Source organism: Lagenorhynchus albirostris, chromosome 16, assembly GCF_949774975.1.
Source record: "Lagenorhynchus albirostris chromosome 16, mLagAlb1.1, whole genome shotgun sequence".
NCBI classification, from domain to species: Eukaryota; Metazoa; Chordata; class Mammalia; order Artiodactyla; family Delphinidae; genus Lagenorhynchus; species Lagenorhynchus albirostris.
In genome coordinates, this window is record NC_083110.1 from 77948879 (window position 1) to 77970070 (window position 21192).

The 21192-nt window shown below is 42.6% G+C and overlaps 1 protein-coding gene across 1 annotated transcript in view; it reads right to left on the bottom strand.

Annotated features, from left to right (window-relative positions):
- Positions 1 to 542: 542 nt before the first annotated feature.
- ADAM12 (ADAM metallopeptidase domain 12) overlaps positions 543 to 21192 on the bottom strand; it is a 389351-nt gene continuing 368701 nt past the window's right edge. The window contains exons 23-24 of the mRNA XM_060125655.1: positions 7309 to 7427; positions 543 to 3440 (exon numbers count right to left, since the gene is read on the bottom strand). Of these exons, the coding sequence (XP_059981638.1) occupies positions 3380 to 3440; positions 7309 to 7427 (180 nt within the window). The 3' untranslated portion in view covers positions 543 to 3379. The remainder of the gene's footprint in view (positions 3441 to 7308; positions 7428 to 21192) is intronic.

Below are 21192 nucleotides of genomic sequence, written 5' to 3' on the forward strand. Positions count from 1 at the left end.
ACACCTGGGGAGCCCTCCAGAGCCCACGTTTTAAGCGAAATAAGCCTCCTGCTGAAAGCCTGCGAAGGGTCAGGTTGCTGCCCGGGCATCGTGCCCTCTTGGGTGTCGGGGTCTCAATGGCTCAGAGTGCTTTGTAAACAGCAGTGGAGAGATGGCAGGGAGATGCTTGAGAATTCCCGCCGGGCCAGCACCAGGCTCTGTTTAGCACCATGGAGATCACAGGCTCCTAAGCACGGTCTGCCCCAGGGCAGAGTTGGAGCTGCTCTTCTCTTAGGGGTTACACGGATGTGTTGTACTGATTTGCCGGAACAATGGACTCCGGTTTCAGGCTGAGAATTCCTAATAAAGTTAAGAAGGCATAAAAATGTCCCCTTTGAGACTAGTCAGGAGTATTTATTCTCATGTAGTTTAATTTGTTGCTCTTGTGGTTTCTTGTGATGTCATCCCACATGTGTAAGCTGGAAAAATCCACACTGGGAAGCGTAATCTCTATATGCATATTTTGACAATGGAAAATGTTATGTATTGTTTCTCTTGGTTGCTACACATCTGATTCCATGTGTCAGGAAAACAAACTGTTACACAAAATTTCAGGCGATAAATTTTTCAGTAGGATGCCTGGAAGATTAGCCATCTACTTCCCAGTAAAGTGGGGTCATGTAACCTACAACTCTCAGGAGATGGAGGAAGGAAAGTGACTACCCTTAGGGCCTGCTCTGTGTCGAGGCATGCTGACTTTCTCAGCGAGGGCCTTCTAAGCCCCCGTCAACTCTATTATTCATGCCTATACAATTAAAAAAATATTAAAAATAGACTGCCATTGAAATATAAGCATTAACTTTTGTTTCTATCATCTATGAGGATATAAAAAGGGGGAGGAATAGCTCCCCCCCGAAACAACCTGGTTATTACTTTCCTAAGTTATATTAAAATGAAAGTTATTGTTTAATATGCTTCATTTGATAAATATTGCATTTGGAAGTATTGTTCCTCTAATATTATCTGTGTATTGTAAGGGGATATTAGGTTTAACTATGTTCTTTTCCAGAAATAAATTGCGTGGCTCTGGAGAAGCACTTAGTACTGTGGAGAGAGAAGAATGTGTCATCAGCCGTGGCCCCTAAGTGGCCATTGATGATGAGATGTAAGATCACAGCATTAATCTCCTTTAATATCAAACTATTCCTGGTTCTCTGAAATAGAAGCATAGGAATTATAGTTAAGGACAGACAAAAAAAGTTCACATCCTCTTCCTTGCACTAGCAGAAGGGGCTACAATGCCAGATGCAAGGATTTGGGCATCTACGAAGACAATACCCACATGATGCACCATAAAAATTCTGTAAACTTTTCAACAGCATATGTTTTGGCCTTAGTATAGTTACCAAATATAATACCAGTTATAGTAATTCTGTATGTACTCCTCAGCAGTAATAGTTTCTAACATGGCTTTATAGTTTTAAGAAATTAATAAATGTATAATGAACAGTTGCATGCTATAAGAGTTGGAATGTATTAGAGCCGAGTTCCCTTTTGTGTGTGTGTGTGTGTGTATGTGTGTGTGACATGGATTTTATTGAGTTTATCCACGATCGTGAATACTGTGTTGCCTGGATACAGTGGGAACACGGGGAAAGTTAAATGCACTCTTGTTTCTGGAAGGCAAACCAAGATTCTTGGTACGTTTTGTCTTTCTGCTTCAAGGCCTAGAAAAACCATTGAAATGATCCCAGAAGAAGTCCCTCTCATAAAACAGAGTGGATTATGGAACTGCTGTCAGTTGCCTTCTAATGTGAAAACCAGTCGCACGTGACCCCACGAGAAGGCAGACAGAGGCATAATAGCACTTTACCTTGTCTGAGTCATTTTGTAATTTTCATGCCCTTAGGTACAAGCATCTTCAAGATCTCCTTTTGGAAATGGCTCCCCAGTCAGACATCTGAAGAGTGAAAGGCTGCTGCCCAAGACTGCACTTCGTGAGTATTGATCAGGACTTTGATTTCCTTATCCCGTTTCTGTGACGCTCAACAGGTAAGTTGTAAGTGCTTAAGAAATAGATTCCGACTCTGTGCCAAAAACATCTTTTAAAGATTTCCTCAGCCAAGCTGGGAAAATAAGATGCCCCAAAGAGAACTGAATAGTAACTTAGGGTTCTTCGTTCAACATATACTAACAAGGATGGCAGACCCTAACCTGTCCCGATGAGCAGAGCATTCCATTTGGTTGCAGTTTTTGCAAGCCTAGGGATTCTGCCTAATTTTTAATAAGTTGAACCTTGCGGTAAAAGAAGAGTTTTATCTACAGAATTGATTCACTAGATCTGGTTACTGGTTCACATCTGAAAATAGTTGTGCTCCACGGAAAGCCTCATCGATCTGTCGGAACACAGAGTCATTGTATTATAGTCAAGAACACAAGGTGGTAATTTGTGTAGCTCCAAACAGTACAGGGAGATGGAGGTTTGCAGTGCTTGGGCAGTAGCTGTCTTGTAGAAGCACCACCTTTCCCAATCTAAACAAGGTGCTGACGCCAGCACTCCTTAAAGGGCAGCCAGGGAAAGAAGTTCTTGGTGTTTCTATAAAGCAAACTTCTCTGCCTGCTCTCCAAATGCTCTCAGGGCTGGTGAGCTCAAGGTCAAGTTTCTGGCTGGCCTCGTGTTCCAGTCTCTGTACTGGTGCGGCCACACCTTAAAATTCCTTTCCGCAACCCAGGTTCTCTCCAAAGCTTCCTGGCCAGAAGCCAGGTCCCCTTCCCTGTTACCCTAGAGCTTCGAGGGATAATAACCCTGGTGGGCCAACCTATCAGCTGTGACAGGGCCCAGGTTATCCCCGCAAGCCACGCATAGGCTGGACCAGAAGCCAGGCTCTGGCCTGAGAGCAGGGGTTCCAGAAAATCACTCGAGGCTCTACCTGGGGTCTCTTGAGCTGTGTCTGGTACCGTAACCACAGCCATGGGTAGCCGGGGAGTTGCTGTCCAATACAGCCTCCTTCAAAAAGTAAACATCCTGTCCAGAATCCCATAAAGCACGATATTTCAAGTTCACTAAACTATTCAAAGCACAAAAAGCCTTCCTTCCATGGAAAACTCAGTGACGGTTTTAAAAAAAACACACAAAAAAACCGCCCACTACAGCGCACTGCGCTGTAGCAAGCATTCTGCATAAATTAATAATTTACAAGTACCTGAGCAAGTAAAAGTATACACAGCACCATAGCACAGCACAGCACCGACGGCAGTAGCTCAAAGTTCTTCAAATCATGGTGTTTGAAACATTAAAAAAATTCTAAAAGTTGGTACAAAAAGTAACTCCAACTGGAGTTGAGAGAGAGATAGTGCAAACTTCTGTCTTCACTGTTGAACAACGCTGTTGGCTTGCTTCTCACTTTGCATAGGCGATGTGGGTGGCTCTGGGCACTTGATGGGGCTGTTTGGAAGCAGGTCTGCAGGAAGAGCAACCAGAGAGTAGGAAACAAAACTATAGTTAGAGGCCCTGCCAGCGATTTCTGCAGACACAGACGCCCGGGTTGGAGATGCCTTTTCTTGCACTGTAATGCGCTTCCAGGATCGGACCCCACCCCCTGCCCTGGGGGCTGGAGACCCCTCTTGCTTTCAGCAGGAATTGCAGATCCCAGAAGGGACCTCGCTGAGGGCTGCAGCATCTTCAGCCGTTTAGGACCCTTTCCAAAGCTACTGCTCCCGTCCGCCCACAGGAGAAGAGTGCCATTCAACAGAAAAATGGTGCAAGCCACAGAGGTGAGCCTCACGTGTATCTTTAAATTTTGTAACAGTCTTAAGTAAAAATAGGTAAAACTAACTTTAGTTATGTTTCACTTAACCCACTCTATCCAGAGTAATAGTATTTCAATGTGTCACCAACATACAGAATTATTGATATAGTTGACATGTTGGGGGTACTGACGCTTCAAAATCCACTGTGGGGAATTTCCTGGTGGTCCAGTGGTTAGGACTCCATGCTTCCACTACAGTGGGCACGAGGTCGATCCCTGGTTGGGGAACTAAGATCCCGCATGCCACGAGGTATGGCCAAAAAAAAAAAAAAAAATCCAATGTATATTTGCATTGCCAGCATATCTTATCTTCCACCAGCCACAGTGTGCCCAGCGGCTACTGTATTAGTGCAGCTCCAGAGCAAAGCTGGGCATGTGGGATCCCTCGGAAATGAACATCCAGAGGGTTCTCCTTCCAGGAGGAGACCAAAGCCAGCTTGCACTGATGTCAGCAACTGGCCGCTGCTTGAGGTCATTTAAAAAGAGAGCCTTCCCCAGAGGATCTAAACAGACATTTCTCCAAAGACGACACACAGATGGCCAAAAAGCACATGACAAGATGCTCAACATCACTAATTATCGGAGAAATGTAAATCAAAACTACAATGAGGTATCACCTCACACGAGTCAGAATGGCCATCACCAAAAAACTCTACAAACAATAAATGCTGGAGAGGGTGTGGAGAAAGGGAACCCTCCTGCACTGCTGGTAGGAGTGTAAACTGGTGCAGCCACTATGTTACAAAACTAAAAACAGAGTTGCCGTATGATCCTGCAGTCCCACTCCTGGGCATATATCTATCTGGAGAAAACCATAATTCGAAAAGATACATGCACCCCAGTGTTCACTACAGCACTATTCACAACAGCCCAGACATGGAAGCAAACCTCCACGTCCGTCGACATAGAAATGGATAAAGAAGATGTGGTATATACACAATGGAATACTACTCAGCCGTAAAAAAAAAAGTATGAACTAATGCCATTTGCAGCCACATGGATGGACCTACAGATTATCATACTAAGCGAAGTAAGCCAAAGACAAATATCATCTGATATCACTCACGTGTGGAATCTAAAATATGACACCAATGAACTTATCTACTAAAACAAAAAGACTCACAGACCTAGAGAACAGACTTGTGGTTTCCAAGGGGGAGGGAGGGTGGGGGAGAGAAGTGGGAGTTTGGGGTTAGCAGATGCAAACTATTATATGTAGAATGGATAAACAAACTATTATATGTAGAATGGATATGTAGAATGGATAAACTGTAGAGCACAGGGAACTATATTCAATATCCTATGATAAACCACAATGGAAAGAATATGAAAAAGAATATAACTGAATCATTTTGCTGTATGCAGAAATTAACACTAAATCAACTATACTTCAATAAAACAAATTTAAAAAGAGAGGCCCTTCCCCTCTTCATGTCCATGTAAAGTGGTGTTTTTTTCCTTTTGAACAAGAAAAGTAACTGCAAGCTCAGTGGACAAACCACAGTGAAATAATTAGGATGCTCTGGAGTTTTTCTGTACTTGTGTAGTCGGGAATTAAACCACTGTCCTGACCCTTTGACCGGCTTTATCTGAGCTATATTAGGCAGCTATCTCTTTCGTGGGCCAAACGTTTTTCCTAAGAGCTGTAATGAAATCATGAGCGTGTAGCATTTCCCTTCAGAGATGCTGAATTACTGAACCCAGGGCCTGGCCAACACCTACCTTTGGTTCTTTGCAGCTCACAAAGCAAGCTGCCTGCTCAGGGGGTAGATGTTTTGTCTGAGGGTTTAACCCATCTGTGTGCTGGTAAATGTTTAGCTACCCACCACTGGGGGGAAGGTAAAGATTTAACCATAGCATTTGCTGATTTCCATGGTATAAATACTCATGCTCCCAACATGTTGTGACTGAACATGGAAGAGATGTGCAGTGGCCACCACGGCATGGCATTTTCATCACACAGGAATGACAGATAGAGTAATCTCAAGAGTGTGGGTTGCGATAACTACCATATGACCCAGCAATCCCACTACTGGGCATACACCCTGAGAAAACCATAATTCAAAAAGAGTCATGTACCACCGTGTTCATTGCAGCACAATTTACAATAGCCAGGACATGGAAGCAACCTAAGTAAGTGCCCATCAACAGATGAATGGATAAAGAAGATGTGGCACATATATACAATGGAATATTACTCAGCCATAAAAGGAAACAAAATTGAGTTATTTGTAGTGAGGTGGATGGACCTAGCGTCTGTCCTACAGAGTGAAGTCAGAAAGAGAAAAACAAATACTGTATGGCTAACACATATATATAGAATCTAAAAAAATAAATAAAATGGTTCTGAAGAACCTAGGGGCAGGATAGGAATAAAGACACAGATGTAGAGAATGGACTTGAGGACACGAGGAGGAGGAAGGGTAAGCTGGGATGAAGTAAGAGAGTGGCATGGACATATATACACTACCAAATGTAAAATAGACAGCTAGTGGGAAGCAGCTGTATAGCACAGGGAGATCAGCTTGGTCTCCCTAGAGGGATGGGATAGGGAGGGTGGGAGGGAGACACAAGAGGGAGGGGGATATATGTATACGTATAGCTGATTTACTTTGTGATACAGCAGAAACTAACACACCATTGTAAAGCAATTATACTCCAATAAAGATGTTAAAAAAAATGTGGATTGCTGTAAAATATACTAAAAAAAAATGGAGGTGAGGCGCTTTGAGCATTTCTTACCTGTGTTTTCAGTGTAACTGGTATCACTGCCAGCTTATATAATTTTGAAGAATGGCTAGGCTTAACACCTAGCTTGCAAAATTCCTAGAAATTTAATAGTTCTTGCAAAGCAGTGTGGGTTGGCTCCAGCACACCGCTGGGTTAAGCCTTGCTGCCCAAGCCCAGATTCAGGGCTGTGCCCTCAACCCCTCGGGGAGGGCGCAGGACATGACCGCAGCTGCAGCTGAGGTGATTCCTTGTGCCGGCTGAGGGGGAAGCTCCCAGTTACCCCTGCCCAGCAGCTTCTTTAGCCTGACTTCTTACATTCCCCTTATTTCATCCATGACCCTCCAACCTCACCTCGTGTCTCGGGATCCCAGGGGTTGGGCAGAGGCCATCAAGGTCCAAGTGGGATTTCTGGAGGTAGGTGTCCAGCTTTCATAATGTCGCACCACTTGCTGGCTTTCTCTCCCTTGGGGGACATGACGCAGCCCAGATCAACAGGCACAGCTCTGAGGGATCTGTTCTACTTGATCTTGAGTTGATCTCACGGGTAGGCTGGGATCATTGCTAAGAGTGACATGTGATGCCTACAATTATAGCTCCCAGCTGCTTCCTGCTTATTCTATAGATTCGCCCTCACGTCTGTTTTATATTGTTCCCAGGGGTGGGGAGTGCAGGGCGCACAGCCGCCAGCGCCACCCCCATGTCCTCCTGTGGCTTGAGAAGCATGGCTCGGTGCAGCTGCGCCCACATAGTTTTGGGGAGAAAAAGAGGGACATGGGTGCATCACACCAACCTGATGGGCGCCCGGCGGAGCCCAGACTCCTGCTGTCCCAGGGTCCTGGCCAGCCGGGTTGTCCTGCTTAAAGGATCTGCAGGCAGAGGCTTCTGAGGAGGGTTTGGCTTACGAGTTCCCTGCAATAAACCACAAGATTATGTCTGATCACCAGCTCCATGAACTCGGACAAGACACTGACCTCAGGAGCTGTTAGAGTCCCCTGGAGAGTGGGATAGAGAGAGCAGAGTGGTTAAGTTGCTACACAGCCCAAGTTTCATTTACTGTAAACTTTCTGAATACGATCATCTAACCGCACAGGTGTGGTGGTGGTGGTGCGTGCGTGCGTGCGTGCGTGTGTGTGTGTGTGTGTGAGGGTGGGTGACCTGTGTTAAAGATTTAACCATAGCATCATTTAGTTACAGTCACTCAAATATGGGTCTTCAGCTGCCATGCTGTTCCCAGGCCTTGGAAGTATAGTTGATGCTGGTGCTTCTGGGCCAGTGTTACCCAGGGGATGTAAACTTTCCTGTGCTTTTAGGCTTCTTTTCAATTTATAAAGGCCTAACATGAGAAGATGGTGAAAACCTTTTCAAAGAACACATTCATTGCCTCGAATTTGCCAGAATCCTGTAACAGAACTTGTTCAGCTGTGGGCGAACCAGACAATGAAGGTGACCATCCTTCACCCATCAGTATGGGGTCAGTAACATCCCTCCATGAAATACACAAAGGTTCTGCTACCAAAATATTTTCTAATAATTCATTCAGAGAGTCACAAACTGGCTTGGAAAATGACACCCAGAAGGAAAACCCAAGACACAGTGGTTTGAGGGACAGATATTGTTCTGTAAGGAAGCTGATGGGGGCGGTGCTGTATTGACCAGAGGCCAGTGAGGGAGTTGGCAGAAGGTGGGCAGAGCATGAACTTGGAGTATCTGCTCTGGGTTTTGTACAAATACCAATACTCTGGGACTCGTGCAAGTCACTTGACTTCTCTGAACCTCAACTTCTCTGTCTGTAAAGTGAGAGAAAACAAGACCCATCTCATAGCACTGTTATGAGGACTAAAGTAATGTATGGGAAGCTCCCAGAATATAGATAACAATGATTAAAAGTCACTTGTGGGACTTCCCTGGTGACGCAGTGGTTAAGACTCCGCACTCCCAATGCAGAGGGCCCGGGTTCGATCCCTGGTCGGGGAACTAGATCCCACATGCATGCTGCAACTAAGAGCTTTCATGCGCGACTAAGGAGCACACCTGCCGCAACTAAGACCCGGCACAACCTCCCCCCCCACCGCAAAAAAAAAGGCACTTGTGTTCCTGGGGTCCCTTCCTTGGCTACTGTGAGAGGGGGCTCACTGGAGCCAGGTTGGAAAGTCAGTGAGTGTTGATAACACTCTCTTTTGGGCCCAGGGTGAACATAGGCATCAAGGCACCACCTGTGCTGGTCCTTGGAGCATAGAAGCACTCACACATATACAGAAAGTCTGTAGGAAATGGTGCTAGAAACTCAAGGAAGACAGGACATCCTAATAAACAGATGACCTCATACACTGTCATGGAACTCAGTATTCCATACATCCAGAATACTCAAGATGATTTAAACACATACGAGTTGAATTTCTCATAGTAATCATCCCACTAAAATTATATCTCTGCAGCAATCGGAGCTCAGTTAAAAGAAGGCGACAATATAGTCACAATTTAACATAGCTTTATAAAGCAAAGGAAGCTACCACAGGAGTCTGTCAACCACAGCTGTATGGAAAATACAGCAACTTGAAACAATGGGGAAACTGGGATAGGAAGGAGCCACCGAACAAGGAACAGACTTACAAGTGCCATTTCTACATCAGCTCTCATTAAGGGAAATATTAACAGCCTGTTGAATGTAAAATAGAACACAACGTTCACTGGAAATACAGACCATACAATGAGCACAAGCACCGAAGTCAGGCTGTTTGTATACCCAACCAGGCTCTGAGCTTACAAGCTCTGAGAGCACACAAGTTATTTAACTTCTTTAAGTTGTAGAGAGGAGATGATGTGAGGGTTCAGGGAGAGATTATCTGTTAACGTCTTAGCATAGAGCCTGGCACACAGCGACCAATACGTGTTAGCTGCTACTGCTTCACAACTACTATTATTGAAGGAGTGAATTCAACCATCTAAAAGCACCATAATCCTCCCAACAAACACTGGGTGATAAACCATGGCACTAAACCAAGCTCCATTTCCTATAAGGTGGTAGAAAATAATGAGCACGCTAATATGTGGATGTAAAGATGAATGCACGCACCCACATCTGAGGATTAAAGAATTCATTACTAAATGATACTAGCTTTGCCGCTAAGTATGAATAAATATCTAGTCTTGGTAGTAAAGATAATGTCAGGTTTTTATTACACTACTGGAGAAAAAGTGAGATGTATGTTACAGTGTATCACAATATATTTGGATTTATCACAGAACCTTAGGAGATAGGTTGGCCATTCATTCTGGTTTTGCCTGGAGACATTCCCAATTTACAGCTGTGTTTAATTTATTAATCACAGACTTTCTCATGTGCCCTGGTTTAGAGGACAAATTATATGGTCACCATAGTGATAAAAGCCCAAACAGTGGAGATATTGATTGAAAGTTCTGATTCAAACCTGGGCTCAGCAGAGGCACCAAGCCCCCTCCCTCCTGCCATGCCCATGACATGATGGTTTTGATGGAAACATGAAACAGGTAGCTGCCTAGGTAAGATGCCAGCTTCCCACCGGGCCCAACTGGGACAAACTGGCATCATGGAACAGCGGGGTTAGTCAAAGATGATGTATCCTCCTTCCTCAGGGACCAGGCATGGAGCCCATGAAACATTTGCACAGAAGCACCAGCTGCATGTGCCTTGACCTTGCAGAAAGGGGTGGGACTTCCACACTCCCTTTTAGGCACTGCTTTTCAAGCTGCCTTTGCAAAACCTGAACCTGGGCTTTCCCAATGACGTCCGATCCAGCCTGGCCACAAAAAGCCATGGAAATGGAGCTGAGGAATGACTCCAGGCCAAGTTGCTCACACTCAATAAACATTTCTTTAGACTGATTTTCATTTTAAACAAGGAAATGAGTTCAGACCCCCATTTCTCTGCCTTCTCAACTTCTAGGTACCGGAGAAAAATCGAGATCTGTTATTAAATAGAGTTGTCTCATTTCTCCATTTTCTGCTCATGTTTCAGCAAAAGCCACATATTTCAAATTTTTTAGAGGGATGAGAACAAATTTTTAGATCCAAACATAGCCCCTTGCTTTGACCATCACAGAGAATTCTCAGCTGTTATCTCCTTCTGCATGATCAGCAAGAATAAGCGCGTCCTGCTTGTCCAGAGGGATCTCCCCAGGAAGACTGGGTGTTATCACAGGAAAACGCCAGAGATGCCACAGAGATCCCTGGTGAGCTCATACAGGGCCGGGGGGCAGCATAAACACTACTCACCATCTGGCCCATCCCTGGCCCTGTAGAAATACACACTTCACGATAACACCAAGGACAACTGATTCTCTGGGAAATGCCTCAACTTTTTACTCTTTATTCAGAAAAAGCAGAGGTCCTTTAAAGAGCACTTTTACACCTAGCTGGAAGATGTCCCTGGTCCCTTCTTTCTAAAACCCCCTGAAAACAGTAAAGAAAATGCACAAGAAGGAGCAAAACTCCACCTCTGAGAAAAATGTATAGCCCCACATGAATATATGAGAAAAGGATGCAAAGTGTCCAGCAGGCTGGGCTGAGGAGAGACCACGGAAGGGACACCTATGTGGCCAACCTGGTGAAATGCAGAGGGGGAGACATCCACCTTGCCTGCCAGAGATAAGAGCACAGAGTGAGCAGATGATGTATGTGTGTCAGGGCTGAAGGAGCAGCAGATGAGCCCAACCATCTGTGCACACCTGGAGCAGGGGAGGGGACCTGGCAGGGTCTCTGCCGAAATCAGGGGAGGCCAAACCACCACTATCCCTCAAAGCCCTCTGTCCCATGGCCCCCCATGAGGTGGGCAATTTGGAGGTGGCCCTGAGTTCTGACCTGGCCTTTCCCCCAACTGTCCTGCAACTGGTTGTTTTTTCCAGGAAGACCTCGCTTTCTTTAAAGAGGAATTTAGATACATTAATCAAAACTACTGAAAGAAGGAAGGAAGGAACCATGATAAACAAAAGGCAAACTAAGAAGCCACTGGCAAAAATGTATACATAAGGACATGAAAAAAAAGGAGCTGGCAAAAGTCAAGTGAAAAGGGAAAGGAAAAAATAAAGCAACAATGCAAACCAAGGACCAAGATGGTACTGAACACAGTCAGCGCTGTGGGGACCAGCTTGAGGGAAATGAGGAGAAGTTCAATGGTAAATGACAAAGACCACAGACAAAGGTGATACAACATATACATAAATGGTGTCACTTACGGGATCTGAACAAATAGTAAAGAGAGAAAAGATACCCAGATTTATTTTGTAAAACTTTTCTGAAAGAGTCAAGCCTATGGATTGAAAGTGTACACTGTTTTCCCTGGGTGAAATGAATCAGACTCATCAGAATTAGGACATAATTAATAGGATACAGAGTCATGTCACTTACAAGGAAAAAAGAAAGAAGCCAGCTTCTGATTTCTTCAGAGCAGACAGAGGAAGCATGCATCTAAGAGTTTCAGGGAAAGAAAGTGTGATCCATTAATTTTATGCCTAAACTGTCATTGAAAAAATAAAGCAACAGCCAAGTGTCTTTGAACATACAAAATTCAGGGAATGTACCTCCTAAGAGCTCTTCTGGAAGGAATTCTGGAAGTCCAATAGAATGAACTTCAGCCAGCCAGGGAAAGAATGGCTCAGTGGCAAGGAGATTAAGCACTAAATCCCTTCAATGTAGACCTAAGGGTAACAAAATTGTGGGAATCATGGCTACAAAACAGAAAGTAAATGTTATTAGCCATAATAATATAGACATTCTAGAACTAACCAAAGTTGGGAGGTGGACCATCCATTCCCAGATATATGGCAGGCTGAGTTATTTTGACCTACCTTCTCTCTAAAATTGTTGGATAAAATGTATTTAATAGAAGAAATGGACAAATTCTTAGTAAGGTACAATCTCCCAAGACTGAATCAGGAGAAGCAGAAAATATGAACAGACTAATCACATGTACTGAAATTGAAACTGTGATTAGAAAACTTTCAACAAACAAAAATCCAGGACCAGATGGCTTCACAGGCAAATTCTATCAAACACTGAAGAAGAGTTAACACCTATCCTTCTGAAACTCTTCCAAAAAATTGCAGAGGAAGGAACACTTCCAAACTCATTCTATGAGGCCACCATCACCCTGATACCAAAACCAGACAAAGATACAACAAAAAAAGAAAATTACAGACCAATATCACTGATGAACGTAGACTCAAAAATCCTCAACAAAATACTAGCAAACTGAATCCAACAACACATTAAAAGGATCATACACTATGATCAAGTGGCATTTATCCCATGGATGCAAGGATTTTTCAATATCTACAAATCAGTGATACACTATGTCAACAAACTGAAGAATAAAAACCATATGATCATCTCGATAGATGCAGAAAAATCTTTTGACAAAATTCAACACCGATTTATGATAAAAACTCTCCAGAAAGTGGATGTAGAGGGAACCTACCTCAACATAATAAAGGTCATATATGCTACAGCTAGCATAATACTCAATGGGGGAAAGCTAAAAGCATTTCCTATAAGATCAGGAACAAGACAAGGATGTCCACTCTCACCACTTTTATTCAACATAGTTTTAGAAGTCCTGGCCATGGCAATCAGAGACGAAAAAGAAAGAAAAGGAATCCAGATTGGCAAAGAAGAAGTAAAACTGTCACTGTTTGCAGATGACATGATGCTATACATAGAAAATCCTAAAGATGCTACCAGAAAACTACTAGAACTCATCAATGAATTCGGTAAAGTTGCAGGATAAAAATTAATACACAGAAATCTGTTGCATTTCTATACACTAACAATAAAAGATCAGAAAGAGAAAGAAACAATCCCATTTACCATCACATCAAAAAGAGTAAAGTATCTAGAAATAAACCTACCTAAGGAGGCAACTACTCCAAAAACTATGATGCTGATGAAAGAAATCGAAGATGACACAAACAGATGGAAAGATATATCATGTTCTTGGATTGCAAGCATCAATATTGCCAAAATGACTATACTACCCAAGGCAATCTACAGATTCAATGCAATCCCTATCAAATTACCAATGGCATTTTTCACAGAACTAGAACAAGAAAATTTTAAATTTGTATGGAGACACAAAAGGCCCTGTACAGCCAAAGCAATCTTGAGAAAGAAAAACAGAGCTGGAGGAATCAGGTTCCCTGACTTCAGACTATACTACAAAGTCATAGTCATCAAAACAGTATGGTACTGGCACAAAACAGAAATACAGATCAATGGAACAGGATAAAAAGTCCAGAAAGAAACACACGCACCTATGGTCAATTAATCTATGACACAGGAGGCAAGACTATACAGAGAAAAGACAGTCTCTTCAGTAAATGGTGCTGGGAAAACTGGACAGCTACATGTAAAAAAATGAAATTAAAACATTCTCTAACAGCATAAACAAAAATAAACTCAAACTGGATTAAAGACCTAAATGTAAGACTGGATAGGCAGAACACACTTTGACATAAATCACAGCAAGATCTTTTTTGATCCTTCTCCTAGAGTGATGGAAATAAAAACAAAAATAAACAAATGGGACCTAATTAAACTCAAAAACTTTTGTATAGCAAAGGAAACCATAAATAGAATGAGAAGACAACCCACAGAGTGGGAGAAAATATTTGCAAATGATGTGACCAACAAGGGATTAATCTCCAAAATTTACAAACAGCTCACGTGGCTCAATATCAAAAAAACAAACAACCCAATCAAAAAATGGGCAGAAGACCTAAACAGACATTTCTTCAAAGAAGATATACAGATGGCCAAGAGGCACATGAAAAGATGCTCAACATTACTAATTATTAGAGAAATGCAAATCAAAACTACAATGAGATATCACCTCACACCAGTCAGAATGGCCATCATCAAAAAGTCTACAGACAATAAATGCTGGAGAGGGTGTAGAGCAAAGGGAACCCTCTTACACTGTTGGTGGGAATGTAAATTGATACAGCCACTATGGAGAACAGTAGGGAGGTTCCTTAAAAAACTAAAAACAGAGCTCCTATATGATCCAGCAATCCTACTCCAGGGCATATATCCTGAGCAAACCATGGTTCAAAAAGATACATGCACCCCAATGTTCATTGCAGTGCTGTTTACAATAGCCAAGACATGGAAGCAACCTAAATGTCCATCAACAGATGAATGGATAAAGATGTGGTACATATTTAAGATGGAATATTACTCAGCCATTAAAAAGAATGAAATTTGGACGAGGGGATGATGGCGGAAGAGCAAGATGCGGAGATCACCTTCCTCCCCACAAATACACCAGAAATACATCTACACGTGGAACAACTCCTACAGGACACCTACTGAACGTTGGCAGAAGACCTCAGACCTCCCAAAAGGCAAGAAACTCCCCACGTACCTGGGTAGGGCAAAAGAAAAAAGAATAAACAGAGACAAAAGGATAGGGACGGGCCCTGCACCAGTGGGAGGGAGCTGTAAAGGAGGAAAGGTTTCCACACACTAGGAAGCCCCTTTGCGGGCAGAGACTGCGGGTGGCGGAGGGGGGAGCTTCGGAGCCGCGGAAGAGAGCACAGCAACAGGGGTGCGGAGGGCAAAGCGGAGAGATTCCCGCACAGAGGATCGGTGCCGACCAGCACTCACCAGCCCGAGAGGCTTGTCTGCTCACCCGCCGGGGCGGGCGGGGCTGGGAGCTGAGGCTCAGGCTTCGGTCGGAGCGCAGGGAAAGGACTGGGGTTGGCTGCGTGAACACAGCCTGCAGGGGGCTAGTGTGCCACGGCTGGCCGGGAGGGAGTCTCGGGAAAAGTCTGGAGCTGCTGAAGAGGCAAGAGACTTTTTCTTCCCTCGTTTCCTGGTGCACGAGGAGAGGGGATTCAGAGCGCTGCTTAAAGGAGCTCCAGAGACGGGCGCGAGCCGCGGCTAAAAGCGCGGACCCCAGAGATGAGTGGGAGACGCTAAGGCTGCTCCTGCCGCCACCAAGAAGCCTGTGTGCGAGCACAGGGCACTATCCACACCCCCCTCCCATAAGCCTGTGCAGCCCGCCACTGCCAGGGTCTCGGGATCCAGGGACAACTTCCCCGGGAGAACGCACGGCGCGCCTCAGGCTGCTGCAACGTCACGTTGGCCTCTGCCACCACAGGCTCGCCCCTCATCTGCACCCCTCCCTCCCCCCCGCCTGAGTGAGCCAGAGCCCCTGAATCAGCGGCTCCTTTAACCCCGTCCTGTCTGAGCGAAGAACAGATGCCCTCCGGTGACCTACATGCAAAGGCGGGGCCAAATCGAAAGCTGAGCCCCTGGGAGCTGTGAGAACAAAGAAGAGAAACGGAAATCTCTCCCAGCAGCCTCAGAAGCAGCGGATTAAAGCTCCACAATCAACCTGATGTACCCTGCAACTGTGGAATACATGAATAGACAACGAATCATCCCAAATTGGGGAGGTGGACTTTCAGAGCAAGATTTATGATTTTTTTCCCCTTTTCCTCTTTTTGTGAGTGTGTATGTGTATGCTTCTGTGTGAGATTTTGTCTGTATAGCTTTGCGTCTACCATTTGTCCTAGGGTTCTATCCGTCCGTTTTTAAAAATTTTTTTCTTAATAATTATTTTTTATTTTAATAACTTTATTATATTTTATCTTACTTTATTTTATTTTACTTTATCTTCTTTCTTTCTTTTTTTCCTTCCTTCCCTCCTTCCTTCCTTCCTCCCTCCCTTTCTTTCCTTCCTTCCTTTTTTTCTTTCTTTCTTTCTACTTCTACTAATTCTTTCTTTCTACTTTTTCTCCATTTTATTCTGAGCCATGTGGATGAAAGGCTCTTGGTGCTGCAGCCAGGAGTCAGTGCTGTGCCTCTGAGGTGGGAGAGCCAACTTCAGGACACTGGTCCACAAGAGACCTCCCAGCTCCACATAATATCAAACAGTGAAAATCTCCCAGAGACCTCCATCTCAACACCAGCACCCAGCTTCACTCAACGACCAGAAAGCTACAGTGCTGGACACCCTATGCCAAACAACTAGCAAGACAGGAACACAACCCCACGCATTAGCAGAGAGGCTGCCTAAAATCATAATAAGTCCACAGACACCCCAAAACACACCACCAGACGTGGACCTGCCCACCAGAAAGACAAGATCCAGCCTTATCCACCAGAACACAGGCACTAGTCCCCTCCACCAGGAAGCCTACACAACCCACTGAACCAACCTTAGCCACTGGGGACAGACACCAAAAACAGTGGGAACTACGAACCTGCAGCCTGCAAAAAGGAGACCCCAAACACAGTAAGATAAGCAAAATGAGAAGACAGAAAAACACACAGCAGATGAAGGAGCAAGATAAAAACCCAACAGGCCTAACAAATGAAGAGGAAATAGGCAGTCTACCTGAAAAAGAATTCAGAATAATGATAGTAAAGATGATCCAAAATCTTTGTAAAAGAATAGACAAAATGCAAGAAACATTTAACAGGGACCTAGAAGAACTAAAGATAAAACAAACAACGATGAACAACACAATAAATGAAATTAAAATACTCTAGATGGGATCAATAGCAGAATAACTGAGGCAGAAGAATGGATAAGTGACCTGGAAGATAAAATAGTGGAAATAACTACTGCAGAGTAGAATAAAGAAAAAAGAATGAAAAAAACTGAGGACAGTCTCAGAGACCTCTGGGACAACATTAAACGCACCAACATTTGAATTATAGGGGTTCTAGAAGAAGAAGAGAAAAAGAAAGGGACTGAGAAAATATTTGAAGAGATTATAGTTGAAAACTTCCCTAATATGGGAAAGGAAATAGTTAATCAAGTCCAGGAAGCACAGAGAGTCCCATACAGGATAAATCCAAGGAGAAATACGCCAAGACACATATTAATCAAACTGTCAAAAATTAAATACAAAGAAAACATATTAAAAGCAGCAAGGGAAAAACAACAAATAACACAGGGAATCCCCATGAGGTTAACAGCTGATCTTTCAGCAGAAACTCTGCAAGCCAGAAGGGACTGGCAAGACATATTTAAAGTGATGAAGGAGAAAAATCTGCAAGCAAGATTACTCTACCCAGCAAGGATCTCCTTCAGATTTGATGGAGAAATTAAAACCTTTACAGACAAGCAAAAGCTGAGAGAGTTCAGCACCACCAAACCAGCTTTACAACAAATGCTAAAGGAACTTCTCTAGGCAAGAAACACAAGAGAAGGAAAAGACCTACAATAACGAACCCAAAACAATTAAGAAAATGGGAAAAGGAACATACATATCGATAACTACCTTAAATGTACATGGACTAAATGCTCCCACCAAAAGACACAGATTGGCTGAACGGAAACAAAAACAAGACCCATATACATGCTGTCTACAAGAGACCCACTTCACACCTAGAGACACATACAGACTGAAAGTAAGGGGATGGAAAAAGATATTCCATGAAAATGGAAACCAAAAGAAAGCTAGAGTAGCAATTCTCATATCAGACAAAATAGACTTTAAAATAAAGACTATTAGAAGAGACAAAGAAGGACACTACCTAATGATCAAGGGATCGATCCAAGAAGAAGATATAACAATTGTAAATATTTATGCACCCAACATAGGAGCACCTCAATACATAAGGCAAATACTAACAGCCATAAAAGGGAAATTGACAGTAACACATTCATAGTAGGGGACTTTAACACCCCACTTTCACCAATGGACAGATCATCCAAAATGAAAATAAATAAGGAAACACAAGCTTTAAATGATACATTAAACAAGATGGACTTAATTGATATTTATAGGACATTCCATCCAAAAACAACAGAATACACATTCTTCTCAAATGCTCATGGAACATTCTCCAGGATAGATCATATCTTGGGTCACAAATCAAGCCTTGGTAAATTTAAGAAAATGGAAATTGTATCAAGTATCTTTTCCGACCACAACACTATGAGAGTAGATATCAATAACAGGAAAAGAGCTGTAAAAAATACAAACACATGGAGGCTAAACAATACACTACTTAATAACGAAGTGGTCACTGAAGAAATCAAAGAGGAAATAAAAAAATACGAAGAAACAAATGACAATGGAGACACGACGACCCAAAACCTATGGGATGCAGCAAAAGCAGTTCTAAGAGGGAAGTTTATAGCAATACAATCCTACCTTAAGAAACAGGAAACATCTCGAATAAACAACCTAACCTTGTACCTAAAGCAATTAGAGAAAGAAGAACCAAAAAAACCCCAAAGTTAGCAGAAGGAAAGAAATCATAAAAATCAGATCAGAAATAAATGAAAAAGCAATGAAGGAAACAATAGCAAAGATCAATAAAACTAAAAGCTAGTTCGTTGAGAAGATAAACAAAATTGATAAACTATTAGCCAGACTCATCAAGAAAAAAAGGGAGAAGACTCAAATCAACAGAATTAGAAATGAAAAAGGAGAAGTAACAACTGACACTGCAGAAATACAAAAGATCATGAGAGATTACTACAAGCAACTCTATGCCAATAAAATGGACAGCCTGGAAGAAACGGACAAATTCTTAGAAATGCACAACCTGCCAAGACTGAATCAGGAAGAAATAGAAAATATGAATAGACCAATCACAAGCACTGAAATTGAAACTGTGATTAAAAATCTTCCAACAAACAAAAGCCCAGGACCAGACGGCTTCACAGGCAAATTCTATCAAACATTTAGGGAAGAGCTAACACCTATCCTTCTCTAACTCTTCCAAAATATAGCAGAGGGAGGAAGATTCCCAAGCTCATTCTACGAGGCCACCATCACCTTGATACCAAAACCAGACAAGGATGTCACAAAGAAAGAAAACTACAGGCCAATATCACTGATGAACATAGATGCAAAAATCCTCAACAAAATACTAACAAACAGAATCCAACAGCACATTAAAAGGATCATACACCATGATCAAGTGGGGTTTATTCCAGGAATGCAAGGATTCTTCAATATATGCAAATCAATCAATGTGATAAACCATATTAACAAATCGAAGGAGAAAAACCATATGATCATCTCAATAGATGCAGAGAAAGCTTTCGACAAAATTCAACACCGATTAATGATAAAAACCCTGCAGAAAGTAGGCATAGAGGGAACTCTCCTCAACATAATAAAGGCCATATATGACAAACCCACAGCCAACATCGTCCTCAATGGTGAAAAACTGAAAGCATTTCTACTAAGATCAGGAACAAGACAAGGTTGCCCACTCTCACCACTCTTATTCAACACAGTTTTGGAAGTTTTAGCCACAGAAATCAGAGAAGAAAAGGAAATAAAAGGAATCCAAATCAGAAAAGAAGTAAAGCTGTCACTGTTTGCAGATGACATGATACTATACATAGAGAATCCTAAAGATGCTATCAGAAAACTACTAGAGCTAATCAATGAGTTTGGTAAAGTAGCAGGATACAAAATTAATGCACAGAAATCTCTGGCATTCCTATACACTAATGATGAAAAATCTGAAAGTGAAATCAAGAAAACACTCCCATTTACCATTGCAACAAAAATAAAATACCTAGGAATAAACCTACCTAAGGAGACGAAAGACCTGTATGCAGAAAACTATAAGACACTGATGAAAGAAATTAAAGAGGATACAAACAGATGGAGAGATATACCATGCTCTTGGATTGGAAGAATCAACATTGTGAAAATGACTCTACTACCCAAAGCAATTTACGGATTCAATGCAATCCCTATCAAACTACCAATGGCATTTTTCACAGAACTAGAACAAAAAATTTCACAATTTGTATGGAAACACAAAAGAACCCGAATAGCCAAAGCAATCTTGAGAACGAAAAACAGAGCTGGAGGAATCAGGCTCCCTGACTTCAGACTATACTACAAAGCTACAGTAATCAAGACAGTATGGTACTGGCACAAAATCAGAAATATAGATCAATGGAACAGGATAGAAAGCCCAGAGATAAACCGACGCACATATGGTCACCTTATCTTTGACAGAGGAGGCAGGAAGGTACAGTGGAGAAAGGACAGCCTCTTCAATAAGTGGTGATGGGGAAGCTGGACAGGTACATGTAAAAGTATGAGATTAGATCACTCCCTAACACCACACACAAAAATAATCTCAAAATGGATTAAAGACCTAAATGTAAGGCCAGAAACTATGAAACTCTTAGAGGAAAACATAGGCAGAACACTCTATGACATAAATCACAGCAAAGTCATTTTTGACCCACCTCCTAGAGAAATGGAAATAAAAACAAAAATAAACAAATGGGACCTAATGAAACTTCAAAACTTTTGCACAGCAAAGGAAACCATAAACAAGACGAAAAGACAACCCTCAGAATGGGAGAAAATATTTGCAAATGAAGCAACTGACAAAGGATTAATCTCAAAAATTTATAAGCAGCTTATGCAGCTCAATAACAAAAAAACAAACAACCCAATCCAAAATGGGCAGAAGACCTAAACAGACATTTCTCCAAAGAAGATATACAGATTGCCAGCAAACACATGAAAGAATGCTCAACATCATTAATCACTAGAGAAATGCAAATCAAAACTACAATGAGATATCATCTTACACCAGTCAGAATGGCCATCATCAAAAAATCTAGAAACAATAAATGCTGGAGAGGGTAGAAAAGGGAACACTCTTGCACTGCTGGTGGGAATGTGAATTGGTACTG